The 27985-nt window shown below is 51.4% G+C and overlaps 8 protein-coding genes across 8 annotated transcripts; 4 read left to right on the top strand and 4 right to left on the bottom strand.

Annotated features, from left to right (window-relative positions):
• Positions 1-682: 682 nt before the first annotated feature.
• ASPBRDRAFT_58464 (HET domain-containing protein) lies at positions 683-2833 on the top strand (the record flags this gene model as incomplete). Its single annotated transcript, XM_067627898.1, has 3 exons — positions 683-2159; positions 2244-2677; positions 2774-2833. The coding sequence occupies 3 exons, from the start codon at positions 683-685 to the stop codon at positions 2831-2833; spliced, it is 1971 nt and encodes a 656-aa protein (XP_067475127.1).
• Positions 2834-2858: 25 nt separating this feature from the next.
• On the bottom strand, positions 2859-7528 carry ASPBRDRAFT_199579 (NACHT and WD domain protein; the record flags this gene model as incomplete). Its single annotated transcript, XM_067621343.1, has 2 exons — positions 2859-6661; positions 6724-7528. 2 exons carry the CDS (start codon positions 7526-7528, stop codon positions 2859-2861), a joined length of 4608 nt encoding a protein of 1535 aa, XP_067475126.1.
• Positions 7529-8044: 516 nt separating this feature from the next.
• ASPBRDRAFT_47377 (putative DRAP deaminase) lies at positions 8045-8924 on the top strand. Its single transcript, XM_067625844.1, has one exon. It carries the CDS (start codon positions 8168-8170, stop codon positions 8699-8701), a length of 534 nt encoding a protein of 177 aa, XP_067475125.1. The 5' UTR covers positions 8045-8167; the 3' UTR covers positions 8702-8924.
• A 67-nt stretch (positions 8925-8991) lies between these two features.
• On the bottom strand, positions 8992-11136 carry ASPBRDRAFT_47376 (MFS transporter). The gene is made up of 3 exons (XM_067625843.1): positions 10983-11136; positions 9983-10911; positions 8992-9930 (listed from the first exon to the last, which is right to left on the bottom strand). The coding sequence occupies exons 1-3, from the start codon at positions 11056-11058 to the stop codon at positions 9337-9339; spliced, it is 1599 nt and encodes a 532-aa protein (XP_067475124.1). The 5' UTR covers positions 11059-11136; the 3' UTR covers positions 8992-9336.
• Positions 11137-12237: 1101 nt separating this feature from the next.
• Positions 12238-13239, top strand: ASPBRDRAFT_326085 (uncharacterized protein). Its single transcript, XM_067623038.1, has one exon. The coding sequence runs from the start codon at positions 12351-12353 to the stop codon at positions 12879-12881; it is 531 nt and encodes a 176-aa protein (XP_067475123.1). The 5' UTR covers positions 12238-12350; the 3' UTR covers positions 12882-13239.
• Positions 13240-13997: 758 nt separating this feature from the next.
• Positions 13998-15619, top strand: ASPBRDRAFT_199576 (putative MFS transporter; the record flags this gene model as incomplete). The annotated part of the gene is made up of 3 exons (XM_067621342.1): positions 13998-14202; positions 14251-14313; positions 14361-15619. 3 exons carry the CDS (start codon positions 13998-14000, stop codon positions 15617-15619), a joined length of 1527 nt encoding a protein of 508 aa, XP_067475122.1.
• Positions 15620-17601: 1982 nt separating this feature from the next.
• ASPBRDRAFT_199575 (cytochrome P450) lies at positions 17602-19383 on the bottom strand (the record flags this gene model as incomplete). Its single annotated transcript, XM_067621341.1, has 4 exons — positions 17602-18620; positions 18689-19021; positions 19099-19249; positions 19309-19383. The coding sequence occupies 4 exons, from the start codon at positions 19381-19383 to the stop codon at positions 17602-17604; spliced, it is 1578 nt and encodes a 525-aa protein (XP_067475121.1).
• A 1314-nt stretch (positions 19384-20697) lies between these two features.
• ASPBRDRAFT_58459 (uncharacterized protein) lies at positions 20698-27752 on the bottom strand (the record flags this gene model as incomplete). Its single annotated transcript, XM_067627897.1, has 5 exons — positions 20698-20700; positions 21214-21606; positions 21690-22300; positions 22364-27469; positions 27722-27752. 5 exons carry the CDS (start codon positions 27750-27752, stop codon positions 20698-20700), a joined length of 6144 nt encoding a protein of 2047 aa, XP_067475120.1.
• Between the last annotated feature and the right edge of the window lie 233 nt (positions 27753-27985).

The following is a 27985-nucleotide window of genomic DNA, read 5'->3' as shown; positions in this document are numbered from 1 at the left end:
CAACCCAGGTGAACGTCGACTCGTTTAGGTTGCGTCCTTGTAGCCGGAAACGCAGGCTGAGTCACAACCAGAGAGGTAGAAGCTTATCGAAGCCTGAAAGACATCATCTACCAGCGAACCGCACTCCTCGAATCCACCAAAAACGACCTACAGGAGGCTAACATGATTAGAATATCCTTCATGACCAGATTGAGAAGCTTCCCAAGGAAGTCCCGGCCTTACAGGCACAAACTAAGACCCTTCAACAAGCGACGCCAATCAGAAAAAGTGCCACAGGAGTTAGCAGAACCCCACCTACGCGCAACCAACGCCCAAACGGGCCAAGGAGGCTCTCAGACTTAGACCAATGAAGGAATGAGTAGCCGTCAGCGGGTGATAAAGCTGAAAAACCAACCTAAAGCGTCTTTGGTGAGGTCTGGAATACGAGATGCGGGGTCATGAGGTTATTAGGCGGTGATAATCTTTAGGGCACGCAGGCTGTCATCTCACCGTACATAGTTTCAAACGTCTCTTTCCCTTCTACCTCCACCATCGGACACTTTCTATCTTTTGATCCTGCTAGATATAAAACATATTACTATTTTACAAACGCATGGAAGATACGGAACTTCCTGCGTCAGCTTCCTCTGCCACCGTGATGGAAATTTCAGACTCGGCTATATCGTGCTGCGACTCCGAAACAATGTCGAGCTACAAATTATGTGACTGGTGCCAGACAACAGTCTTCGACCAACACCTCCTGGACGTGATTGATCGCAGTATGGATCCACTGTCTCTGCACGATCAGGGACCCTATGAGGTGAAGATTGACCCAACGGCCTACTTCACCGGCCGGGATGCGTTTGTCGGGTTCGAGCGGTCCTTTCGTCAAAACACCGAATTGCTCGTGCAGAACGCGGATTGGGGATGTATCTTCTGTGTCCTGCTTGACAATATCCGAGGTGGACTGGGTGATGATGATGATGATTTTGAGTTCTCGATTATCGTTAGGGATCCGTGGAAGTGGTCCATGGTGACTGTCACAACGCCTGATGATGAGGATACCCTTCTCATGGGTTACTTTCGGGTTTATAGGAAAATTGTCTCAGTCAATGTCGCATCCTCCGGATTGGACTTGAGTGACCTGCAGCTATCAGAACAGGACGACAATATATCCGCAGAAAGTAACGATCTTCAAGATGAGAGTTCACTACCTCCACAGCTATTTCAAGATTGTCGGGCTCTCCGCGCCCTGATTGATGATTGCACGGATAATCACCGGATTTGCAAGCCGCGAGAGGGCTTAAGCCTTCCTTCCTTCCTGCTCGAGCTTTCTGGGACATCAGCGTCACCAGCCGTACGACTCATCAAGACATCGGACATCAAGGTCGCGCCAATTCACTACGTCTGTCTGAGCTACTGCTGGGGCGGGATCCAGCCAAACATGACGACGACCAGCCGATTAGGCTCATACTTAGCTGGCATGGACACGGCAGAGATCCCTGAAACTATCCTCGACGCCATCCGTGCCACCATTGCGATGGGCTACCAGTACTTATGGGTGGACGCATTATGCATTGTGCAAGATTCCGAGTCGCACAAGATCGTCGAGCTAGGTAAGATGGCCTCGATTTACTCAGGAGCCGTCCTCACAATCTGCGTCATGTCGGCCAAAGCTGCGACGGAAGGCTTCTTGCGACAGGCCTATCCAGACTGCAATGACGACCAGTTAATACGCACCTGGCATGCAGACATACGCGACGACATAAGCCAAGCCACGGTGGCTTCCCTCGAAATCCGCAATGATTTATCCGACCATGATGTTTTTGACAGCCCGATTCTGAAACGAGGCTGGACCTTCCAGGAGGCGCTTCTTAGTCCACGCCTGGTCATGTTTCTAGCTGATGGCCAGCGCCCTGCTTTGCGATGCGCCGCACGTACCGTCCAATCGGACGGTGGGCGGATCACTGCACACCCCAAAACTCTGGTGAACCTTAGGGAGCTGGAGCAGGTAGTGGAAACGGCGAAACCAAATGGAGCATACTCGGTTCAATCGGCCAAAGCTGAAGAATGGGTCGCCGTTGTTGTACAATACTCCAAGAGATCACTCACCTTCGAGGCGGATAAGCTGCCCGCGCTCATGGGTATTGTGTTAGAGTGGGAGGCCCTATTCAAGCCCGGTCAGTATTGGGCCGGCCTCTGGTCCGAGTCACTGGCCAAGGACCTCTTCTGGAAAGTTCCTAGGAACTACTCGCCACGGTCAGCCTACGAGTCGTACGTTGCGCCGTCGTGGTCGTGGGCGTCTCGTGACCATCCCGTCTATTACGATTATTTGGGATATATCAACTGTTTCGAGGGAGAGGATTCATTTGAGGTGGTTTCGTGTGAGATAATTCCCGTTCACGAGGACCTGCCACACGGCGCGATCAAATCGGCACGGTTGACTGTGAAGTGTATTGCGGAGCTGGTTGACCTTGGAGACCCAGAACCAGAAAAGGTTTCCTGTACAGTGTCGAGTGGGGAAGTGGACTTTGAATTCGATGACAGTCCGAGGCCGCGCGATATCAGAGAAGCTTGGCTTCTATACATCAACGACGAGGAGCCGTATAATAATTCGCATGGAATTGGACTCGCGGTTGCTGAGGCCGGCATCACCGATGCTGATGGCACGAAGTTATACAAGCGAATGGGTACCTTTGTTTGCCGAGGAACTGGACTCGAAGGCCCACGAATGACTTTTACGATTATTTAGATGAAGGATAGTGGCTAGATCTGGGTCAAGGAAACAGCTTAGGGAAATAACAGTGTAGACTCATTGAGGCTCAGGCTGAAAGTAGTGTGGCCCAGGTCCTAAATTTGGGAGCTTCCAAGTGCCCGTGTTAACTTTCCTCTCTATCCTCCGGGGACTCCACCGGTAGCATGTACTCCAATCCCCCTCTGATAACAGCAAGGCCTGACTTGCGTGCAATCAAGACATCCCGCCTCGCAACGGCTGAGATGATGTGTCTTGACCCCGAAAACCAGTCGTATGGAACGAAGAAATGGCGGACGTACAACTCTTTACTGTCTTCCGGTTTATCCAGATCAGCAGTACAGACCCAGGAGTGGGTATCCAGAAAGACAATCTTGCTGGCCGCGGTAATACCGATGCAATGTGTGATGTAGCGGCTCAGGGTGGCTAATCGAATAGAAAGGCGCTGGCTCGATGTTCGACCAGTATCATTCACCTTGTTCTCCCCCAGTAGCGTCTCTATCTGTTGTCCTGCGCATATTGCCTTGGGACCATCCGGTCTCTCGACTTCGTTGTGGACAGCAAATGCCCCCGCTTCGAGCAGGTAGAGCCTGCATGTCTTCGATGGGCCGTCCAGCTCTGATAACTCGAGAAGTATACGTTGTCTGCTGCCAGACGTGCAAGGAAAGGCATTGTTGATCTGTAAACCGCTCATATCGACATCAACATTGATTTTTGCTATCTCTGCCCAGTCGCTCCAGGCATAGATACGAGCGGTCGTGCCTTCAAAGCATATGACATGTTGTTCTGAGTAATGATGCTGCAGCCACCTGCGAATGCCGGGTCTGAACGAATACCGTCGCGCGTCCAGTTCATGGCCGCTAATATCCCACAAATAATCTTTTTCCCGAGTGGACAGAATGAATCTGCCTTCGACATCACTTGACAGCACCTGAGTGATTGCATGTCCACAGTTGAGTCGTGATTGGATGAGCTCTTCCCCTGGAAGCCAACCTTCAGTCCGGAACTCCTCGAGACTCCACCCTAATATTCTGTTCGACACATCAACGCTCAGCAGAAGTTTCATCTTGGGTAGCCAGTTGAGTGCGTGAACATGACACTTATGGCGATAGAGTGTGCGTATCTCGTTGCCTGTCCGCAAGTTGTAGAGACATACTGACCCATCGTTCTTGCTGCAGAACACAGCATTCGTCTGGACGTCCACAGTAAGTGCACTGATTTTGACCTTGGCATCAGTGATGACTGTCTCTACCGAAGAATTGGATGTATTTGGGCTGCTATCGTCTCCGCTAGAGTCACGCAGAAGAATGGCGGGTTCCCAGATGTTACATTCCGAACCCCTAATGTCGGCCATTCGCAGGCTATCCACGCTAAACTCCAATTGCTTGATGTATAGTTTAGTTGATTCAACTCGATAGAGGAGCGTCAAAGTGTCGAATTTATATATTTGGATGGTTCCAGATCCAACAGCCCCCGCTAGCAGATGACCGTCGGGACTAGCTGCTAGCGTCTGACAATTGGCCCGGAAGCTCACCAGAACGTCATCCTGGAATGGATCCATCAGCGTAAGCTCTCCATCGAGATAGGATGCCACAAGGCGCTCGATTGAAGGGTTGGGGTTGAAAACCAGTGCCGTGATCATATGTCTGCTGGTTTCACCATTGGCGAGTTTCTTTCCGCAGCTCCCATAGTAAGCGTCCTCTTGAAGGTCCCAGAGGATGATGGGCCGCCTGCTGTAGGCAACTGCCATCATTTGGTGACCAACAGATATTGATACGATAGACGGGACCCGGTGGGTCTCAACGTTCATATTGTCCGAATCGTTCCATGGCCGATGGGGATGCCGGATTCCGTGGCCGTTGAGTCCCCACGACGCCAAGTAATTTTTGGCCGACGCAACTACAAGTCGATCCTCATCAAGTACCATCGCCAGTGGCTGCGGTGGGGCTGGGTCAGTGAAAACCAGTCGGCCACTGAGGATATCCCATATGTTAATCGTCTTCAATCCGCATACAGCGACTAGCCCGCGTTTGCTCGAGATTTGCAAATACTTCACTCTTTCTCCATGATCCAGTGTGCTATACTCTTCGCATGTGGTAGCATGGTACAGCGTGACTTTACCGGAACTCAACCCAACTGCCAAAAATTTCTCGCCATAGCAGATGGCTGTTGTCTGAGCTCGATGGAACTCAATACACGCCAATCGATCACCCCACTGGGTACCAGAAAGGCCCATCACAGAAAGCCTTTTTCCTGGATTGACAGTCTTACGAATCGTGGAATTCTCCGGGCAGAATGGTATAATGAGAGAGTGAATAGCCGCGGGTGAAATCAAAATAGCGTCAGAGAATTTTGCAGTAACGCGTACGAGATCCGTCGTCCACCCTTTGATAACAAATACGTCATCTCCATCAGGCGAGAGGTGCCCCGTACAGGCTTTCAGATATTTCCCGAGATAACTTGCGGTGCGGATCAGAAGATCAAGATTCTTGGTCTGCGCAATCATTTCTATCCATGACAGGACATTCGATCTGAGGAACTTGACAAGTAAGTGGAAGACATCAGTTGCACATGGACTTGACTTTGACAGATGGCACGAGAACTCCGAACATGCATATGAGGAGAAGTTCGACCTCTTGCTCGAAGAAGTGGCAGTACCACGTCTACCCGTCCGAGGGGGCTTCATCTCATCCCCTGCGAGGTACGTAAGGCAGGTCCGAGCAATGCGAGTATGTGCCTCTTCTTTCCTGATCGCATACTCGGACACCAGGTCTTCGTTGAGAAGGAACTCTCTCGCCGTCTCATGAGCCATCTGCACCTTGCCGAACTTGTCGATTGTCACAAATTGGCCACAGAGTAATTGTACACTCTCTTCTAACTTCGGAAATTGGTCGTTGACGTCCAGCTTCAAGGCGAATTCCAGCTCAGTGATTTTCAGAGGCCTAGTCGCGCATGTAGCCCATGTAAGGACAGCTTTGCTCAATTCCTTTCCCCGTGAAGCTTGCGATATCGATTCGAGTGATCTCATATAAAGTCGTTCCATATCCCGGGGCACATCCTGCAAAGCCTGGCTCATCTCCTGCTCACTGTGCGATTTTGACAATTCATCGAGCACCAGGACAGTCCACAGGAACGATCCTTGAGATTTATCCAAAATCTTGGACACTAGATCATTGCGGTCTTTGTCTCCCCCGACAGCCAAGGACCCTGCTTTGGCCTCAACAAGCAGCTTGATATCCGGAAGCGTGTCAGACGCCGAGACTTGCTCGGACACAAGCTTGTGCGCTCCAAGCGATGAAAAACATCGCCCTATCTCAGGGGTCTCCCTGCTAGTTATCAGTATGCGTAGCCGAGTCGAATCGTCGAGCTTGGCCAGTATGGAGTCGAAAAATGAAGACAAAGAGGCACATTCATCAAGTGCATCAATCACCCAATAATGACCCTCAGGAATAGCCTGAAGAATTCCCGGTTGGAATAGCTTTCTCCATAGCACCCGCTCGTCCTCACTATCAAGCTTAATTCCTTGGCTTTGCATCTGAAGAAGAATTTCCTTGACTTCGACATTAGTGCAAGCCATCTGGAAAGCTAAGGACCGCAGACAGCCACTAAGTCGGGATTTGGACTTATCCCCATACTTAAAGAAATAAAAACTACATCTGGCCGTCGACTTGCGTAGCTGGCTGACGACATATGCAGCAAGCACTGATTTACCTGTGGCTGGCTGTCCATTGACCCAGAGAATGCTTGGACCGCTGCTTTCGAAGCTTTTCCAGGTAAGGAAACTGGACTTGGATCCAAGCCACTCACAGGTACCATTCAAACGAGCGTCTTCCAGGAGAATCAGGTCATCTTCGACATTGTCATGTACGCCTAGATACGTCTCTAGCTGCTGTAACTGGCTTTTCAGTTGCTGTGTTTTATAAGTAGCCACTTTTTTGAGTCAGGAACCGATTCTTATGTGTCAAGTGTGTCTTTAATACAGCGAGACTCACCTGAATGTGATATTCGGCTCACGGTCAAGGCTAATGCATTTCGAACGGTGACATAGTTAGGATCCGTGAGCGTATCAAACTTGCAGATTGAGCGATGATCGGCTCCCAACGGGATCTGTTGCTCCTCGCGGTATCCAAGCGTAGCTGAGTCTGGATCCACAATGAGTATGCTGAACAGTCCAATGGTGAGTTTGTGCGTCTCATAGAACGACCATAGTTCCATCTTGCTGGAATGGTTCCGGAATTCCTCGTTGATAGATTGTAGAGTACTAGAGCCACGCTTGAGATCGGAGACGTATGCACGAGAGGAATAGGTTATCTTTAGGATATTTTCAAGTAGCTTGGCCGAGTCGGAGCCTCTATGGGGCGTGGCAAAGAAATAAATCGCATGAAAGCGCTGCACGAGCGCCCTAAAGAGAACATCTTGACTCGCTAGTAGATACGCCTTCTTAATAACCAAGCCACCCATGCTATGTCCTAAGAACACTATCGGTGTGTCCGTATGACTCAGATATGGAGAGGTGCTCAGCTCCCCTAAGAGTGATTTTGCAAAATGGTGTATGTCTAGACAGTTGCCTTTCCCCTTGAAATAGTCGGAGTTGTACCCGAAACTGTGTACTCTCACATGGCTGAATGCAGGATCCTTGGGAAGCCATTCCCGTGGCCAGTAGTGGAAGCCGGCGGTTGATTTGCTCCATGTTTTCCGAGAACCCCCACCAAGGCCGTGTACGAAGACAAATTCAATTTGAGGCTCCAGGGGCGAATGGAGGAGATTTAAGCCAAGGGGGCCTCTTGGATCGTCCATGTTGACTACGGCGACTGAAGAGAACTTCACCAACCGCTGCGCGGGACATATCTGCTGGACCGGAGATCCGAGGAGACGTCGTCCTTAGTGGGCTAAGGATACTGATTGGTTTAGTACGGGAAATTAAAGCACACAACAGGTATAGAATTTAGGTCAACCTACCATACTGCCTAGGCGTCAAGGCTTCATAGCCCATGGGGTGTATAGGAGGCAGAATTGAAGTCTAATGTTGGAAGGGAAAGCACGGCCTGGGCGTCTTAACGTAAATTCCCCGGCGAGGATGCCATTCCTCAATAAGCAGTTGGCGCTTCGAAGCCTTGTGCTGTCAAAGTGCGTGGCTCAATCAGCTAAGATAGGAATTGTCTATCACTACCCCTGCATACAGTGGGGCGTGTTGGGGAAGCTGAGTGGGTGGTTTAGCGCCCCGAAGCACCCTAAGATCAGTACCCCTCCTGCTCTGACAGGCCACTGGAAGAAGTGATCCATGTGGTCATTCTTGTTCCCCGCTCTTTCTTTCCCCTGTGATACATTCAAAGTATACTGGTATACTCACTCAATTCCATTGACCTCTGTCAAAGTACGGCACATGTACTGCACTCGTGCTTGCCATTCATCTTCTCTACTGGAACGTTTCGCACCATGGCCGCTAAGCCAAGCTACCCCAGCATCCCAGCTGGTGACCACAAAGCCTACATGGAATATGCCCTCGACCAGGCTCGTCTCTCACCTCCAGCCCCGACAAAATTCTGTGTCGGAGCAGTGCTCGTCGATGCCGACAAAAACGCAATTCTCTCGACCGGATATTCCATGGAGTTGCCTGGAGACCGCCCCGGAGATCCAGGCAATACCCATGCAGAACACTGCTGTTTCATCAAGGTGGCCGAGCAGCATAATATTCCCGAAGATCGGATCGGCGAAGTATTGCCCCCAAACACTGTCCTGTACACGACCATGGAGCCCTGCAATCGAAGGCTGAGCGGCAATCGAACCTGCGTGGAGCGGATACTGCAATTGGGCGATGCAATCAAGATTGTCTACGTTGGGATCAAAGAGCCGGAGAAATTCATCGGGGAAAATACGGGAAGGAAGCGGCTGGAAGAGGCTGGCGTGGTGGTCGAGCTGGTGGAGGGCATGGAAGATCGTATCACCGAGGTCGCGACAGCCGGGCACTAAGATACACTGGCCCTTGCCAGGAATGACGGCTAAAGGCTAAAATAGTTTTACAGGATGCATCATGCCTGTTTATTAGTATTCAGATTTGTATTTCTATACCTTTCAACTTCAAAAGCCTTCTTATCTGGGTGTGAGCACTGAGAGAGAAGTAGTATACACATGCTATATATATATCTGAAATTAGACACAACGTTAAGTACTGTGAATTATTTAAGATTAGCCAAGAATATCTATACATATATTCATATTGGACCGCTATTACATATACAAGGAGTAGGATTTCTAGCCAAGTCAGATAATAATGCAAGGTTGATTTAGACTCTGAACAGATCTCTAACAAGTAGACGAGCTAAAATGAACCATAGTAGACAACAGTAGTAATCCAAACCAGATTTTCTATTAGTTCTTAGCATTCATGACCAGGTCACTTGCTGGTAGGGCCAGGAAATATGCATGACTTGGCAACCTCACGACCGGAAGGGGTGCGAACAGGCAGTCGTTGCATCATCTGACTACCATTCCAAATACTCGCTGCAGAAGCCTGTTTGCGATCGAACACCTCTATGCTTGGAGTCTTTCAACTCTGATCTTATTCCACCTCTCTCTTCGTAGCTTCTGATCAACCCCTCGATCATTCAAGCCTCCGTTGCATCAGCCTTTTCCTCTTCCTTTTGATTCCCAGCCAACTTTCGTCTTCGAAGATCTTTCAGTAAGAATATGAGGGCGAGAACAGTGCCAAGCGCTGTCAACCCGACCGAAAACCAAAGGGTACCCCGGTACCCATGCAGCAAGTCTGCCTTGGTATGTCCGCCATTGTTGATCTGCAGTTCAATGGTACCAGCGAAACCAAGGCCGAGCGAGATACTGTAGACAACAATTGTCATTATCACACTGGATCCCATACCTTGGTACTGCCGAGGCACTGCGTTGGAGAAGATGATTGTGGCAGCGGGTAACGAGGAATCCATAGCAAAGGTGGCGATGATAGTGGCGAAGAAGAAGTAGGTCCAGTACGTCGAGTGGACGGGTCGCAAGGCCATGAGAAGGGACGTGAGGAAGTAGCACAGCATTGCAAATAGCATGATGGACGAGGCTGGAACCTTATTGATTATTTTACCGACGATCAATGCAGTCGATATGCCGGTGACGAGGATGGGAGAAAGCCATGCAGCTAGTTGGATAGGGGTTTGGCCACCGATGTTGAGGCATATGCGGATGACGTAGAATAGCTAGATATATAGTTAGCTTTTGCATAGTATCGGGGCAAAGATCAGTACTTACCCAGATGCCAAATGTGGACCAACCCGCTGCTGTACAGCCAAAGACGAAGGCGATGTCGGAAGTGAGGACGGCGACAGGTAGGATTGGATACCGAGCTAGGCGAATTTCGATGTAAAAGAAAGCCGCCAGGAATAGAAAACTGAGAATCAAGCATACGTACACGTAAGGTTCGTCCCACGTAGTGACCAGGCTTTGATTCCAGGCGAAGTTGAACAGAACCAGAGCTGTCACACCGCTGGCACCTCCCAGGAGATCAAGGCGATCCAAAGTTTCGCGAATCGTCCGTCGCTCTGCCTGCTCACCCTCGACAGGCATGTTTGGGATTGCAAATATAGCGAGGACGAAGACAAAGGCAACCCCCAAAGCCTGACTCCAGTAGATCCATGGCCACCAGGCCATGGCGAAGAGGGCCCCGAAGAGGAGACCTGCCATGGCACCGACTGGGGCTGATGCAGCGAACCATGCGAACCCCATGTTCCGAGGGCCCGGGGAGAAGCATTTGCCCATGATGGCGAGTGCATTAGGCACCGTCAAGGCGGGACCGAGGCCCTGCAGGACGCGGGCAAGGATGTAGACGGGGTAGCTGGAGTAGACAGAGACTCCTGCCATCATGCTGGTTAAAGCAAGCCAGCCCATTCCGATGATAAAGATTGCCTTGTTGCCAAACTCGTCACCTAAACGTCCTCCGATCAAGACGAATGTTCCTAGAGTCAAGCCGTAGCCAGAGATTGTCCATGAGAGTTGACCAGGCTCGGTGACACCAAAGGACTCTCCAATTATTTCGAGCGTTGTGAGGCTGTTGCATAGGCCCAGCTGGTTGGTGAACATGGATGAACACACTGTCATGATGAAGATAATTCGCCGAATTAAGCCATAGGCATCGGCAATGTAGACGTAGTCATCTTGCGCAGTCTGTGCAGGACGTGCAACTGGGTCAGGACGAGTTAGTAAACGCGTTGAAAGGCCACCAGCTTTGCAGGATATCTGGAGAGCCACTTACCATCACCGTGCCTTGCTGATGAAATTCTGGAATGTTGCGATGCAGCCTCCTGCCCTTCTAGAGATGCTGTCGTCATTGTGAATAGGAATGAACGATACTTGATTGTAGTGATAGGCGAAGGCTTGCGGAGCAAAGAAAGGGACCTACATTTACAGAAGATGAAGAAAGGAATTGAATGACCACAGAGAAGGGCGCTGTTAAGCCAGTCTATCTACAGTAATAATATGATCTCCTTTGGTGCTTGTCCATGTCGATTTGTCAGTCCATTTCCAAAATCATAACAGCGTGTATAGTATCAGGGCTAAAGTCTCCGGGTAAGTCTCCGTTGTTCCGTTCCCCGATTGCCTTCCTGAGGCCACACCTCACATGACTACTAGGGATGTGGTCATGTGACTAGCTGGGGAGTATAGAATCAAACAAACAAACATCCCCATCCAACTTGGACGACGTTCTCTAAGTCGACACAGGGGCTCGCAGGGGACAAACAGCAGCACGAATGTCCCCTAGAACGCTGCAAGACCCACAAGGGCCACAAGACCCCTAAAAAAGACCCCACCCCTTCAACAACGATTCCCACAGTCGCCCCTACCGCGACTCTCATTCAAATGCAACACATGCTCGCCGGCCTATATTCACACGGGCCCTCAGGCGGTCGCTAGAAAGCGCGTCCATCAGCACCCCGGCCCAACAGTCTTCCGGTTTAAACTCGGACACATCAAGGCCTACATCCTCAACAGCCCTACCACTGCTGCCGCCGCCTCCATCCTTACCGCCCAGACCTGACGCGATAAGGCAATCCACAGGACCCGGAAGATACCACAACCCAAGCAAGAACAGCACCCGAAGAGACGGATAACCCGGACGTCCCCATAAAAGGCAGCGTACACGCTACAGAGGTTCAAAAGGGCTGACCGGTAACTGGAGACCCCTTATCGAAGTCAAGACATACACCCTCTTTCCGCAGAATGCCGAGGAAATCATGGAGATTGAAATAACGAGCAAAGCAGGAGCAGCTGGCCGAACCAACACCAACGGGATCAGGAGCAACGCTCTCGGACCGGCCAAGCCCGCCACTGAAGGCAAGGCAGGAAAATCCGGCAAAAACCAGGCATGGTGCGGACGGTCCCACAACTCTCGGCATATCTGATCATGAACCGGTTGAGACTGAGCTGACCATTGGACTGCGCCCGCGACAACCTCCCCCTTCGTCCCAACCCACGGCCCGACGTCGCTCACCGTTGCCGCCGGAGTGCCTGGAGTTGCTGCAACCGGCCAGACGCGCAAAAAGCAAGATTGCGAAATGGCAGCAGAAGCACCGAAGGCAGGCACCCCGGGCCATGGTGGTAGCAGAGAGACGCCTGAGACGGCATGCGCGGCGCTTCATCCAGAGACATCGGGCTCTCACCCAGAGAGAGAAGGATGAAGGAGCATCCGCGTCTGGCAGCACAGCCCAACCATAGGGCCTGTCGATTGTCGAAGTGGGTGAAAGACCGTGCATCCTACCAGGCATTCACACCCCCGTTTGTTTGTTTGTTTGTTTCATTCCAGACTCTGTTTCGGCGCCTTGCAGACCACTGGAGATCCTTACTAAGCTTTTCACCTAAGTCAACAGCCACTTTGTATTTTAAATGGCTATACAGAGAGAAGCGTTGCATAGCTGCCCGAGCAGTAATCTGCAGCGACGATAACGGTGGAGGACGTTGTGTAGAGTTGAAATCAGGCATCCGACGGCGGACACTGTATTGCCTTAAGTATTCGGTTCGCTTCCTTGCCATGTGGTCGCATATAGACGTCGTCATGAGTGTGGATGTCGGAATGCGTTACTGCCGTGGTCCATATGCAGGTGAGGGGGCATTTTCCTGCACCATAAACAGAGAGCATCTACTACTGAACTTATGAAGCTAGATGGCCGCCACATACTCACAGTCTGAGCCTCCTGGACTGGCTGCGACGGGACTGAAGCGACCGAGAAGGAGAATTCTGATAATGACCACGGTTAAAACATGGCGCCGACTGAGGATGATGTGCAATATTAGTCAAATGGGCTAGCAGAAGATGGGCTGCCTTGAGCCACCACGTCGTTCATATCGTCGGCTGTCTCGGCCCCAGTGGAGACTTTACTCCGTGTCTCCGCTCATGGGTTATGTCTGTCGATCTAGACATACCCGAGGGTATAGTGTATGTACAGCAGTTCTTCGTTGCATAATGATGGTTTGCGACGAGGAATTTCGTGAGGCGGAGGACCAAGGGACGTCTCTGACATTGTAACTGTCAGGGGAGGGTCTAGCTTAGGAGCAAGTAGAGATTATGAATGATTATTAGATGTCGATGCAGATGTTCGGTGCTTGCCCTCAGCACCCGCGCACTGACAGCGTGAAGAGCACCGTGCGTCACGGGAAGTGCGCACCTCGGCAAATGGTGAAGAGCAGCATCTCGTATCCAAGGGACGAGAGTCACAACCCACGTCATGGAGATGAAGCTTGAATGCGGGGAAGTTCGCTTGAGGGTCAGTGTAACCTTAGCAAAAAGTGCAAACTCAATTTGTCCCTTCATCTTTCAGCACCCTTCATGATCCTACATTTAATTAATGCTCTAATCCAAAGTGCTTACATAGTTTATCTTGCAGGGAGAGGGTGACAACGCAGCCAAGACCCTTAATCTGCCCTATCGCGAGCACTAATTAGTTAACTAACAGGGATGCTGATAAACTGGCATCGCTGCCGATATCGCCATCATTATCTATCTCTCTCTCCGTCTGATAAGCGCATCCGCAATGCAACCTCGCCGCATCCGTCGTCGCATCGCCAGATCTGCGGAGTAGCCGTGGGGGGTTCAGTTATCCTCCTCACGGCCGGTTGATAAGCCGGTTCGTGTCCGGTCTGGCTTCTGCATAAAGCAGACCGTCTTTCTCCCTGCTTCGCTCCTTGCATCGGCACCTTTTTATCACTGCTCTCCCTCCACCCTCCCTCCCCTGATCCTCCCAGCTCTAACATACATCCGCCGTCGGGAGGAACCATGACTGCCCAAATCGCCGATCCGCCCCCGAAAGTCCAGAAGTCGGTGACACGCGAGTCGATCACGGACGATGCTTCACATATCAACCGCTACGGTTCGGTCCCGGGGGTTGTCGAAGATGTTGTCCAGGTCATCGACCACAAGGCCGAACGGGCGCTCTGTCGTCGCTTCGACTTTCGTATACTTCCAATTCTCGCGCTAATGTGTACGTATCGTCCATCCCATCAATCCTACCACCGGCTAATGATTGCAGATCTCTTCAATGCCCTCGATAAAGGCAACCTCAGTAATGCCGAAACCGACGGCATGAGCGATGGTAAATCGCCCCTTCTTGTCCATACCCTCCATCACTAACACCACCAGATCTCAACTTCAAACCCGGGCAATATAACCTCCTCCTCTCCATCTTCTACGTCCCATATGTCATCTTCGCGCCCCCATTCGCCATGCTCGGCAAACGCTGGAGTCCCGCCCGCGTACTCCCGGTGCTCATGTTTTCCTTTGGCTCCTTCACGCTGCTGTCGTCGGCGACCAAGAACTTCGGCGGCATGTTCGCTCTGCGCTGGTTCCTCGGCATGTCGGAGGCGGCCTTTTTCCCGCTCGTCATCTACTACCTCACGACCTTCTACCGACGTGCCGAACTCGCTCGTCGCCTCGCCATCTTCTACGCAGCCAGCAACATCGCCAACGCCTTCTCGGGCCTCCTGGCATTCGGCGTCTTCCAAATCAAGAACTCTTCGCTCCCCAACTGGCGTTACCTCTTCATCCTGGAAGGCAGTGTCACCGTCCTCTTCTCCTGCTTCGCCTTCTGGTACCTCCCACGCTCCGCCTCGACAGCATCCTTCCTCAGCGAAGACGAGAAGCTCCTCGCTCACCACCGCATCCAAGTCGATAGTTCCGCCATTGTCGACGAGCCCTTCCACCTCCGCTCGGCTCTCCGCATCTTTACCCACCCCTCCACATACGCCTTCCTCGCTATCGAAATCTGTCTCGGTGTGCCCCTCCAGGGCGTCTCCCTCTTCATGCCCCAGATCATCCAACGCCTGGGTTACTCCACCGTCAAAACAAACCTGTACACCGTGGCCCCCAACGTCTCCGGAGCCGCGATGCTCATCGTCCTGGCCTTTGCATCCGACGCCGTCCGCCTGCGCGCCCCATTCATCGTCCTGGGGTTCCTCCTCACGTTCACCGGGTTCATGATCTACGCTGCGATCGACGACGTCGATCGCCAGATCCACCTCGCATACTTTGCCACCTTCATGATGACTTGGGGCACCTCCGCCCCGTCCGTGCTGCTCTCCACCTGGTACAACAATAACATCGCCGACGAGAACAAGCGTGTCCTGCTGACGAGTATTGGCGTGCCGTTGGCGAATCTGATGGGCTTGGTGTCGAGTAATGTCTTCCGGGCGAAAGACAAGCCGAAGTATCTCCCTGCCTTGGTGACGATCGGCGCCTTCGGAGGTGCAGGCGCTATTCTGGCGGCGCTGTTGGGCGTCTATATGCTGGTGGATAATCGCCGGAGGGATCGTAAGGAGGGGGTTAGGATCCGGGCGCAGGATGTTCCGACGGAGCAGTTGCGCGATGGGCCGGGGGCGGTTGGGTTCAGATGGTTTCTATGATTATTTGCATATGATTACGAGCAATGAATAATGCATTTGAATATACTTTTAAGGTATGAAAAGTCCTTCTAGGTCGGTAGTCGGGGTATTGAACGTGCTCTCCTAGATGCCCGGAACTCCACTGGGCTCATGACTTTTAGATTCTCTGGCACAATGAATTGGCCTTCTACGATAATAGACACATTGAATCGTGTCATAGTCGTCCCCTATCTATGGTTCTAGTACCCAGTCTCACCTCCATTCATTCTGCACTTCCCCCTGCCAAACACAACGCGGAGGGCACAACGTCCCACTATATCAGTCAGTCGAGACTACTGCAGCAGGAATAGTAGTAGCCATCGAAAGACCCCATTACGAATCTATGAGGTTAAAGTGAGTTTAACCATCGAACAATCAAAAGCAACGAAGCGTTTGGTGTAGTGCTTTACCTGCCGATGACACTACCTCCAGCACCGATATCGACCAAATCCCCAGGTCCACACAGGACATACGGCGTGAGCACTAGATCTCGACAAGGCTCGGCCATATTAGCGTCAGGAGTGCTCTGTACATCTTTAACCGTATAAGTTGACGTTATCCATTTAGTGTAGTGTTGTTACTGTGACTATAGTGCCCCGGCTATAACTAGATAGTAATTGTGTCTGGCTGCTTCTCGTTGTTCAATACACTTGTGGTTTTACGACTATACCTGATGGGCAATGTAGTATTACCATTTCTGTTACTGAAACCTGTGATATATACATTAATATAAACATCGTAAGAGATTAAAAGGGAACTGGTCTATCGTAAGCTAGGCAGTGTCCTCAGCCTCGTGGGGGCACCCACATGCGACAAGACTGAGTAGTCTGATAATCCATTATATTTCCACGTGAAAGAGCTTATTCAGTATTAGGATTTAGTACCGGCCATGTGTGAAACCCCGCCTCGTGGGAACTATTCTTGGTTGGCTGGGCTGATACAGTTGGTTGTTGTTGGCAATTGATTGGGATACAGCTGCGACAGTGTCAGACCGGAGCTGTTTTCCAGCTCCGCTAGATCCAGAGAAGTTCTGTTTCATAGTAAGCTTATGCATGTGCTCTGATAGCGAATGAGCTCAGACGTGCGACTAAATCTGATACTGATCGTGGTTCGGTGTCAGTCTCTACCGAACCAATTCGTTCTCAGAGATCTCGTTTAGTATCAGGACGTTTCTGAACACGGTGCAACTGGGACACCCGATTGATTAGCCAGGGGTACGGAGATACTAGGCTAACAAGCTCAGTATAGTATTTGCTCGCAATGATTAACAATCCTTTGTGGGGATAGGCAAGTCACACCCTATGTTCAGAAGTTAGTGTGTCCACAGTAATATTGCCTGCTTTCGATTATTGGCTCGGTATGATGATGGACGTTTCTCAAGTATTCTAGAGGTTCTTTGTCTAAGTGGTGGCTCTCAGCGACTGCGTTGTGCTATAAGCCCGCGAGGTGAAGCTTATCATACTTATTATGGTCATCTAAACAGTAAATCCAAGACTTGATGCGAATGTTTATCTAAATTCAGGTCAAGGTTAGTTGTACCATATGTGTTTTGATAGATTTGGATGATATTGAGTCCTGGATTGATATCTTCGAAAAGAGGTTTCGTCCTTATTGCCTTGCCTCTCTGCAGTTATTATTGATGCATACTAGTATATTCGTCATGATATCTGCTCTGTAGGTAGTCAATATATTTCAAACCTGTGTTTTATTATTCCCTCCATATTCAACCTTCTAGCGATCTGCCGTTGAACCGCTGTAGAAAATTAGTAAACATGGCTTCGTAAACACCAAGTACGTCTTTCCTACATACCACAAATAGTCTGAACTGAATGGATGATCTCTTGGAACCGTAGATAAAATGAAAACAAAAACAACCTTCTCTGTCAATTAACAATCATGATATCACTTAAACTCCAGATCCTCCAAAATACAATACACATTTTCATCAAACCAGACGCATCCCCCTAACTTCGCGGACAAAACTCCAGATAAGGCCCCTCCTTCGCCGCAGTCAAATGATCATAAAGCTGATACTCATCCACGCGATGGCGGCCAAACTCCGCGCCGACCTTGCCCTCACCAGTCCTCCCCAAATCTCCCTCCGACAAACGGAGATCAAACTCCCACAGCACTCTCGCCAACGTCAAATGAAGCTCCACATAGGCCAGACTCTTCCCAATGCAACTCCGCGGCCCAATCGAAAACGGATTAAACGCCGATCGCGCGCGTCCAACATCTCCTTGCACGGAGCGACACTCATCCGCGATCCACCGCTCGGGCTGGAAGCTGAATGGCTCCGGGTAATACGCCGGATTATGATGGATACTGTAGATGCATGTGCCTACATCCACACCGGGAGGGATATACTGTCCGTCCACGGTAGCGCCTGCTTCCTCGGATTCGCGCCACAGCGCCGCTGCTGCGGACGGGGACATGCGCATGCTCTCGTCAATGCAGGCGCGCAGGAATGTGCACTGGCTCATTTGCGGGCCCATGCGGATGTCCTCCGGGGAGCTGAAGATGTTGCGAACTTCGTTTGCGGCGCGCTCATACGCCGCCCGGTTGTGCGAGAGGTAGAAGAAACAGGCTGCCATTGCGGTAGAGGTGGTGTCGGTTCCCGCGACGATTAGGGTTGCGCTCTCGCCGCCGAGTTCGCGGTTGCGCAGGGGAAGACCGGTCTCGGGGTCTTTGGCCTTGGCGAGGAGTGCGAAGACGCCCTTGCCGGTCTTGGAGGCGGCTTCGATCCCCTGTGTGAGCATCACATCGACGAACCCGATGAACATGTTTCGGGCTTTGATGGCTTCCGGGAAGAGGTATTTGTCCAGACGGAAGATGCTGAGCTCGGGTGCTTGGGCTAAGGTTCCGACGCGGACGTTGGATTTCTCGATCACCTCGGGGACGAAGCGGTAGGTGGGGAATCGTAGGGTGGACCAGGGGCAGTCGAAGATGATGTGGCTCATTACGTCGAAGGCGAGGTAGTCGGCTGGAAGCATTGGGTCAGTTTTGAGTCCACACCCATCTGTGGTATATAGATCAATGGGGAGTACGTACTCATTCGTCCCATGTTCTTGGGGGCAGACCAGCTGCCTGTTGATACCGACTGACCTCCCTCTCCGGCTCTCAGCTGATTGCACAGGTGTTTGATTTGTTCCAGAATGACAACCTCGTGGTTCTTGAGTGCCGCGTCCGAGAAACCCTGGCTGATGACTCTGCGCTTCTTGCCATGCTTCGTCTTGTCAATCACAGTTAATGTGTTCGGGGCCCGGTGCACCATGGCAGCATAGCGTTGGGCCTTTTTGAAGTTCTTTCCATGGCTGTATATATCCTGGAGGCCGTTGGCGGTGTTTACAAGGAGGCTGTTGGGTCCATATCGGACAAAATCACCTATGGGAGATGTTAGTGATTAAGTCTAAACATGCCATGATTATGGACAAAAAGAAAGTAGTGTCTTAGCTACTCACCGTACTTCTCGTGGCATTTCCACATGTCAATATGCAAGTCCCCACGCCATGAATGATAGCCTGCATACAAATTGGTGATCTTTCCCAACCAGGGACCGGGATACTTGGATAAGGGGTGGAAAAAGAGTCGATGAATGCAAAGTCCCACTCCCTGTTGATCGCAAGGGATTAGCAATACCATCATGGTCCTAAGGGTGTGGGGTCACAAACGGTGCAGCTCAACACAATGAGGCCCAGTAGGAGTCCCTTGAGGGCGAACGTCGTCAAAGTTTGCAAGTCGATCATATTGTTCGCATTATCTTCCCACTCAATGATAACTCTAAAGATTCAAAGGAAATCTGTGAAAGAAGAAACTACACCGGTCCCCTCTGGCAACTTATGCTGGCGATTGACGACGCCATGGGCACCAGGAAGTCCTGTAGGATTCAATGGCTGATCCAACACGAAGTCAGGCAAGCTGACCTTGCCATGCGCAGTTTCATTTTGTCTGAAACCTTCGCTAGCTTGCTCTTGGGGCTGAGGCCGTCGGGCTTGGACTTGAGACGAAGGAGTTGGTGTGGTTGCCATGTAATCGAGAGTGACATATTAAAGTAATATTACATGTAATACCAAAGCATGATGTTACCACAGACAATACCATTGTTTGTTACTACAACACAGCCCTACTGCTGTGGATGATGAGGCATAATGATTCCTGCCCCATCCCCATCAGCCACGTTTCGGAGATGCTAGGTAGGCTCTGCCTACTTACTATGCTTACTGTATAAGACCATCTCCACTTAGTTAAGCATCCTACGAACCGCCAGCAGGAATCATGATCGAGCGAGCTGAGCCCTCGGCCCCCAAATCCCTTCGGAGATTTCTCACCGATCCACAAACACGTGGCAGGAAGGGAGGAGCAAATCTAATCTGTCTTGTGGATGCTTACGGGATCCGATCAGGGCATGCGAAGGGAATGCCACATGGAGTAACCGTTGTGGATTAGCAGTAAGCGAGGACATAGAGCAATGATGGGATATTGTCTCATGTTAATGATGTCTTCATGCACACCGTCGGGCCTTGCTATAGTCGTATCGAGCTGCATTTGAGATGGTGTTTACTTGACTACGACCTCCGGTAGGGCAATCTAGACCCATAGCAATCCATATGTCTATTGTGCCGATGTGACATTGGCAGGAGCAGGATCACACGTGGTGTAGTTGCATTAGTTCGTCTCGGTTCGGTGTTCCATGATTCAGGAGTAGCTTTGCTTCTATTATCGGAGTACTAATGACTGGCGTGAACTAAGGATGTGTACTGCAGGTCAGTACGCGCTAAGTACTAAGCTGTCATGTTACATTCTTAGATCGCATGTGTAAGACCTTGTACCTAGTTTATGACCGTGTATACAAGAGTGTTGGTACCTGTCATGCAAAAAGTCTGTCTGTCACTCCTGCGAGGTAAGGAAAATCCTTCAGTGGCGTGTTTTTTTTGAGATTGGGAAGATCGGGTATGACGGCGATGGATCCACGATCCTTCCGGTCTGATGGGGCTTGCATGGAGATGGATGGAACTACGTGGAGATTATCTGAAGATTATTGTCATGCTTATTACTATTTCTTACTGTCTCTCACTGTTGATTACTATATTCTTTCTGCCCATCCAAAACAGGTAATATGGGGATAGATCCTTCAATGTCAGTGCACCTGACCTACGGAATGGGGGTATTCATGGGCCGGTCGTAGTAGATCTCAATCGTATCATTATCATCATGCATAGTACTGTCGTGGTAGGGAGTGTAAGCATGATGGAGATATTGAGACTTGCCAATTACAGGAACCTGGTGACTCATTTGGGGTATTGATATTCCTTGGTTCTAGTATCAAGTTCTGTACTCAATCATGAATGACATGAACGGCTAAATAGCATCAAATTACATCCTATAAATCTACTACTACCAGAGAGTAGATATATCCCGGAGCTCACACCAGCTCGTTAACGCCATAACTAATAACAAATCCTTGCCAACCTTCATGTAACATCACGATTAACCCTGCACTTCCGATAGTAGTGGCCACTGGAAAATCCAATTGATTAGCTAGAGATAATAAAAGAGAAGACGCAATTTTCACTCACCTTCCGGAGCACATCGCCCAAGACAGGACTCTTCGTCAACTGCGAAATATGTTGAATGTACTCCCTGGACAGATCAAAGGGCTTGGCGACCAGATTAGGGATGTACTTTCCAATGAGTCGATCCGGATCGACCATTCCCTCAGACATATGTCGGTGGAGAAGATAGCGGAAGGAATCCACTCCCGGACGGAGCAGACTACTATGGAAGGGCACGTTGACATTCAACGGGATCGTGGCTCGCCCCCGTTGCAGAGGAACTCGCTTGTTCTTTGATGACTCCAGTCGGGCCAGAATCTTCTGGATGAATGCCTGCACCTCCTCCGCATTAGTGAGACGCAAGGCGCCAGATGCAAGGGCATCCAGCAGTTCTGAGAGGGTGGCCAGTGCACGAAGCTGTAAACAAGATTAGACACATGTTAGTGGTTATTGATCCCAGAGGATGAGGCCCGTAAAGGGAGTCAGGGAAAAGAACTCACATCTCCTGCACAGACATACTGCATATTAGCAACATTGTAGTTCACAATCTCAAGTAGTCCTCCCGGGCCCCTGCAGCGGGCGATCTCCTCCACACACCAGTGGAGATCTTTCTCGCTGAACTTCGGCGAGACACGTGTCGGGTTGACGGCACACATGGAGTAGTCGGTAGCACCGTCAGCGTCTCGCTTGACTGCATTCTGCATCGTCAGGCCCCGGTAGAAGACCAGGGCTGAGACCTCCTCAATGGAAAAGATCTGGCCCATTGCAGCCAACGCTACGTACTCGCCGAGCGAATGGCCGGCAAATGGACTATCTTCCTTCACGACGCCCTTGGCCCGCATGTCTTCGAACCGTGCCATCTCCATCAAAGCCAGGGCAGGCTGGGTGAATTGTGTTTGATGAAGTAGGCCGTTTGTCGAGCGGAACGTGTACGACCGAGAAGATGTGGTAATCTCAGGAAAGACGCGCTTGGAGATCACCGTGCCGTCATCTCCGGCAGTGTCGAACTTGAGAGAGATGTAGTTCGCGCGAACGGCACGGCCCTTGACACCGCCGAAATACACGGTCAGGTTCTTTGGGTTATCCCGTACAATTTGGGAGATGGAAAAGCCTAGGATAGAACTTGTCAGATCGGATGCCAGTACGCACGAGGGTTAAGAAGGATTGGCCTTACCGTAGGTCTTGCTGAAATACTCGTCTGCGGTTCTCCACACCATCCGGGCACTTGCGCTCTGCTTCTCCAGCTCCATACCCATTCCCGGCTGCTGGCTGCCCTGGCCGGTGAAAACATATGCCACTGGCGGCTGCTCAACGGTGGCTTGAGCGGAGAGAACCTTGGCACCCGAAGACGTATTGTGAACGTGGATGGAAAGCAAGAGGTTGCCATGCGACAGGCCTACGTGGTCAACCTTGATGGCCAGCTTATCACCCGGAGAAACCTTGCCGTCAAAAGTGCACGACCAGGAGCGCATCCGCGAGGGATCGCTCTGCGCGATGTGTGCTTCGACCAGCGCTCGAACAAATCCACTGGTGAACATCCCGTGAGTTACTCGGGTCTCATGTCCAGCGTAGCTCGCAAACAGCTCTGAGAGATGGATAGGATTGCAGTCGGCTGAAGCTTGTCCATATTGATTTGCATAGTCCGGAATGGTAATCTGAAGATCATCAATCAAATTTTGAGGCTGCGGGAGTGCCTGGGAATCGTTGCCAGATTGACAACCGTGTCTGCGCAGATAGTCTGTCACCGGGTTTTTCACGTAGGTGTCACCAGAGAGCTTGATTGATCCTAAAACTTGGGAGGCCCCATTCACCGGCTGATGAACGATCTGTCCCTCCACGGAAATATCTGCGTACTTGTCCGCGTCTTGGAAAGAGTATCGGCTCCGCACCTCGAACTCGATGGTGTTGTGGAGATAGTCCTGCAGATCGATGCCTTGCTTCAAGGAGAGCCAAGATCGGGATTTCAGCAGAGCAATATCCTTGTGCGAAGATAGAGTGAGGCGAATTCTCTCCTTCTCTACCGAAAATGTGGATTCGTAGTCTCGGTATTCGCCCAGAAGGATGAAGGTACTCTTGATCCGAACTGCAGGTCTGCCATTGCGGCTGAGGGTGCCCTCCGCTTCGACGACCTTGCCTAGACCTTTCTTGATCTTGATCGAGGTCAGTCGACCCTCTGGAGACAGACTGTCTCCTTCTTTCAATGGTTCAACTCCATCGCAGTACTCGAAAGCATTCTTGAGATGCAAAAGTCGCAGAAGATCTCCGGACACAAGCGGGTGAAAGAGGCAACTCATGAGCGGTTTCCAACCGACCGCTATAGCCAGATCTAGGGGAGCATACAGAGGCAGTTGCGAAGAATCCGACGTGTACTTGGGGTTGTGATTGCAAATACTTTGTGCAAACTGTCGGATCATGTCTCGCGTCAGGATTACTTCCTCGCCGCGGAAGACCTCATCAGAAGGAGACAGCAACTTCTTTGAGGATGGAATTCTTCCGATCCAGATATTTTGATAGTATTGCTGAATCCGTAAGTTGCGATTGTTCTCAACTTCGATAATGCTGGGCGCCCCCAGCTGTGCCCTGTACTGAAACCGAAACTCCAATGGCACGGACTCGGAATCCCTCAGAGTCATGAGAATATCGCTGGTAGGCTCGGCAGAAGCTTTCTTTAGGGAAGCACTTGCGAGCACATGTGGCTGGCCTTTGCCGCCTGTCCTTTGATATACTACCTCCTTGATGTGGATTTCGGGCATCTCTGGAGATTGGGGATTCCGCACTTCGACGACTCGGCCTCTGCCCGTTGCGGCAAACAGTCGATGAAGGGGGTTGTCGGTTCGCTTACCATTCTGGACGATCATCGGCTCGTTGAGCATGGCACGGCACCATGGGGCGAGTGTTGCTTGGGTGAGGGCTTTTAGCCACTGTTCAGATGAAGGCTGGCGATTTGAATCCGTGGCTTGATAAGTTACGGCGTCGGTCATTTGCTCAATGATAAAATCGAAATCCGTCGAAAGCGACCCGAGATCCTCTGCATTCCGCGGTGATGGGACCTTAGAAGAGTCCCCGTCGTATCGCTCTTGCAGAATGGTGGTTACGTAGTAGTTGTGAAGAGTTTCAAGAATGCTGCGGACCGGCTCATTGGGTCTGCTAGTATACTGTGCAGCCACGGGTCCGTGGAGAATGCAAACCCGCCCAACATCCTGTCCGTAAACAGCTTCGAGGCGCTCTGATTGCCACAGAGAATCTTTCTTGAACCAGTACTCTAGATCCTCGTCCAAGGCCACAATGTAGGGAACAGGCTTCTGACCGCGGCGACGGGAAAGCAAAACCACGTAGTCGGCATCGGTTGCAGTGATGACTTCCTTGCTGGCTTGTGGGTATTTGGCGAAGAGATCCTTCTGGAATTCGTGAGGATAGTCGAGTTGCGAGAGGTCTCGGAGGACTGCTCGGGTCGATTTCTCATTTGCTGCTGCGCCGGAACCGAGTCTCTCTTCCATGCGTCGAGTCCAGTCCCAGACCAGAGTGCGAAAAGAAGGGTCAATCCATTCCTGTAGATTTGGCATATACAGCAACTCCACCATCCGCTGCCATACCTCCGCATAGGTCATCTCTTGCAGGTCGACCACTGCTCCAGTAACATCCCGGCCGAACCACACCTTTTGGAAATCTTCGTTCAGCCTGCGGATGTAATACTCCTTGCGAGCCAACAGGGCATCTTTCTGTTTCTGTCGAGGGAGGCTGAAGATATCCTTATCCAGCTCTGCCCAGAGCATCACACCTCGAGTGGCAACCTTGTGAATCGGTTCTCCCATCTCGGAGCGGACAGTCAGGATACCCCCTGTAGGCTTCTTATAGGTGCCTTCCCATTCCGAGTCCCCAACGCCAGGGATCTCGCAAATGGCTTGCTTGACAGCGAGACTAGTCTGTGCTTCCTGCGCGGTCATCACCCTACTCCCCAGCAGAATGGCATCAAACGGCATTCGAGGTCGGCCAAACAAGGTCTCCGACCACGTGCCGCTCAAATAAGGGTAGGACCCTTTGCCATCGCCGAAGCCGCTGCCTGCCACCAGAATTACGTTGGAGCAGGCCCGGATCTGCGCATATCGCTCGAGAATAGGCTCATGGAAATCCTCGTAGGAATGATGGCCGCCACCGCGACCACCAGTCCATTGAAGGATAATGGGGAAATCAGGACGAAGACGTGCAATTTCCAACACTGCGTCGATTGCACTCTTGGATCCCGGCTTCAGAGAAAGGTGCTCCAACTCCAGCTCGTCAATGTAGCCTTGCACAGTCTCAGGAGACGGTACCCCAGCCCCGATTGTCAATCCGGTGATCGGAATCCCCGATCGTCGTAATTCTGCCAGCAAGGGGATTTGCCACGCCATTGCGCGTGGGTTCGCGTAGATCACATTGCAGGTGATGCCTCGGCCCGGAGCGATGGCCGCAGCGAGAGACATGAGGCCCTCACGCATCTTGTCCGCATCGGGGAAGCCGCCACAGGCTAACTCAGCGTGGTATCCGGCATTGAGGATAGCCGCTACAAAGTCGGCCGACGTTGTGGTCGGGGTCATCCCGGCCACCATGACTGGAGGAAGGCCGGTGATGCGAGTGAACTTGGTGTTGACTAGCATTTGAGGATCGGTGATGGGTGATCGAACAAGAGATGGGGCGTATTCAGTGGACCAGGTAGGGCTGTATCGGACCGCAGTATACCGGGCGTAAAGGTCACCCGCGTAGCTCAAGTTCGGATTCGTGCCCCGATGAGCGGAGACGATCGTTGTCCGCAGGCCTGTGCCCTCGCGTTGCTGGCTGACAAGACTGCCGATCCCAGCGTCTCCTCCAGGTCCGAAATCTAAGAGGTGAGTGAAACCCGGCAGGACTTTCTGCTGTAACATTTCCCATTGCACCTGTGCAGTGCAGATCATCTGTATGAGCTCGGGGATGAGGTTCTCACTGCTCTGCAGATTCTCGGCCGTTTCCGTATGATAGACAGGGAAGGCCAAGTCAGCTCCGCGGAGAGCGAAGGGCGCCAGGTCTTGGAGAAGTAGGTTCTCCGTCTTCTGCAGGTATGGGGAGTGGAAAGGGGCGCCGATAGGTAAGAAGCGGGTGCTGATTATGGGAGCGCGTTGGCGGAAGGGAATACGAGACGAGTTGGTATTGGCCGATGATGAACCCTGCTTGGGCAGCTGAAGCATCCTTTCAAGTGCCTGCAACGATGGTTGCAGCCCGGCGACGACAAACTGTTGTGGTCCGTTCACCAGAGCGAGATGCACGGCTTGTTGTGGGGAAAGCTGTGCATTGATTTGGCCAATCTGTCTCTGTAACGCAGTCTGCGGAATCCCCTTGATGCTGAGCATGTATGACGGGGGAAGGCTCTCCAAGCTAGGGGTGAGACTGCTGATGCTTGTTGTCTGCTGGCAACGGGCTCCAATCCAAAAGAGCACTTCGACGACCTGTAAGGCAGCATCATAAAAGCTGTCCCACGACGTAGCAACCGCAACGAAGGCCGCTACGACAACTCCCTGGGAATGGCCGCTTGCCCCAGACAGATACTGCCGCATCTCTCCCGGGCAGATTCCCAGATTGATGCATGCAACTGCATATTGCACCATCTGTGATACGGCAATAAGCGGCAAACTGACGGCCGCTGTCGTGAGGTAGTCGATAGGAGGGCGAGAATCCGGCGTCGTGAGCCAGGCTTCGACATCAAGTCCATGTGCAAAGTGGTCCTTGAACTGGTCATCCGCAGCCAGGCGGACGAGCTTCCCGGACATCAGATGCACAAGGGCTGCAATGTGCTCCTCATAAATGCTGTAGGTCTCCACGAGCTCCTCAAAGTAGCTCTCCACCCCTTGACCATTGAATAGCGCAAAGAGCCTTGCCTGACCTTTTTGCGTATGTGACAGGAGTTCACTGATCCCCGTAGCGCATTGGTGCTTGGTTATGGCGCAGGCTTGGAAGTATGTGCGCAGAATCGAGCGATCCACGGCGTGATCGCCATCCATAGAGGCCAAAACGGTGTTGATGTTCTCATTCTGAAGCACATTGGTTTGAACGAAGCTCAGAATCTCTCGGAGGATTGCCACGTCCGGCGACGTACTCGATAGTTCATCGTATGAATAGTCGAGGATAAACCTTATAAACGAGGAGCACAGCTCCAGGGAACTTGAAAATTGCTGTAATGAGGTGGCAATCGAATTGGCGAATTTATCTTTCAACTGATGGCATCTCGGCGCCAGGTGACTGGAAACGGGGATTGAGCATTGAACCTCCCCAACTTCGAGGGAGATTTCATCCACAAACAGTGATTGCTGCTGTTGTGGCGCCTCCCATGGTGACTGCAAAGGTGAAGTGAATACTTGCGATCCTACCGACGACCACGGGCTCTCCATGATTCGTGTTGTGTGTATAGCGGCGAAAGAAGGGGTCTGCTAATTCCCCGCGCCGGAGTCTGAAGTCCTGCGTAATATAGCTTGATGAAGAACTTCTCAACGCCTATAATCTCACAACATCTGATACCACAGCCTACCAGGCACACACGCCTTCGCCACTCTGGGCATGTTTAGCATCCTTTCCACCTTTGGCATATGATGTGGATCCTCCGTTGCAGGAGTGCACGTGTCGTAGCCTCAATCTGGCATCCTTACTCTGCCCTAAGAGTAATATTACTATGGTTCCATGCGCCTCCATCTGTTATGTTGGTTCGTGTTGTTGTTTCAGGCTTGAAGCTAGCGACATTGGTGCGTGTATGTGAGATTTTGGGTCAATGAGATTAACATTAGTTCGTCTACTA

Source organism: Aspergillus brasiliensis (genome assembly GCF_001889945.1).
Source record: "Aspergillus brasiliensis CBS 101740 unplaced genomic scaffold ASPBRscaffold_14, whole genome shotgun sequence".
Lineage (NCBI taxonomy): Eukaryota > Fungi > Ascomycota > Eurotiomycetes > Eurotiales > Aspergillaceae > Aspergillus > Aspergillus brasiliensis.
The sequence above is the reverse complement of the archived record's forward strand: the minus strand, read 5'-3'. Positions and strand labels throughout refer to the sequence as shown.

What these genes read in the sequence shown, in the direction of transcription:
- ASPBRDRAFT_47377 (XM_067625844.1), top strand. Translation starts at nt 8,168, where the DNA reads ATGGCCGCTAAGCCAAGCTACCCCAGCATCCCAGCTGGTGACCACAAA.
- ASPBRDRAFT_47376 (XM_067625843.1), bottom strand. Translation starts at nt 11,058, where the DNA reads ATGACGACAGCATCTCTAGAAGGGCAGGAGGCTGCATCGCAACATTCC. An exon ending in ATCAGCAAGGCACGGTGATG is followed by an intron (nt 10,912 to 10,982) that starts GTAAGTGGCTCT and finishes GTCCTGACCCAG; the next exon opens with TTGCACGTCCTGCACAGACT. An exon ending in GGTCCACATTTGGCATCTGG is followed by an intron (nt 9,931 to 9,982) that starts GTAAGTACTGAT and finishes CTATATATCTAG; the next exon opens with CTATTCTACGTCATCCGCAT.
- ASPBRDRAFT_326085 (XM_067623038.1), top strand. Translation starts at nt 12,351, where the DNA reads ATGCGCGGCGCTTCATCCAGAGACATCGGGCTCTCACCCAGAGAGAGA.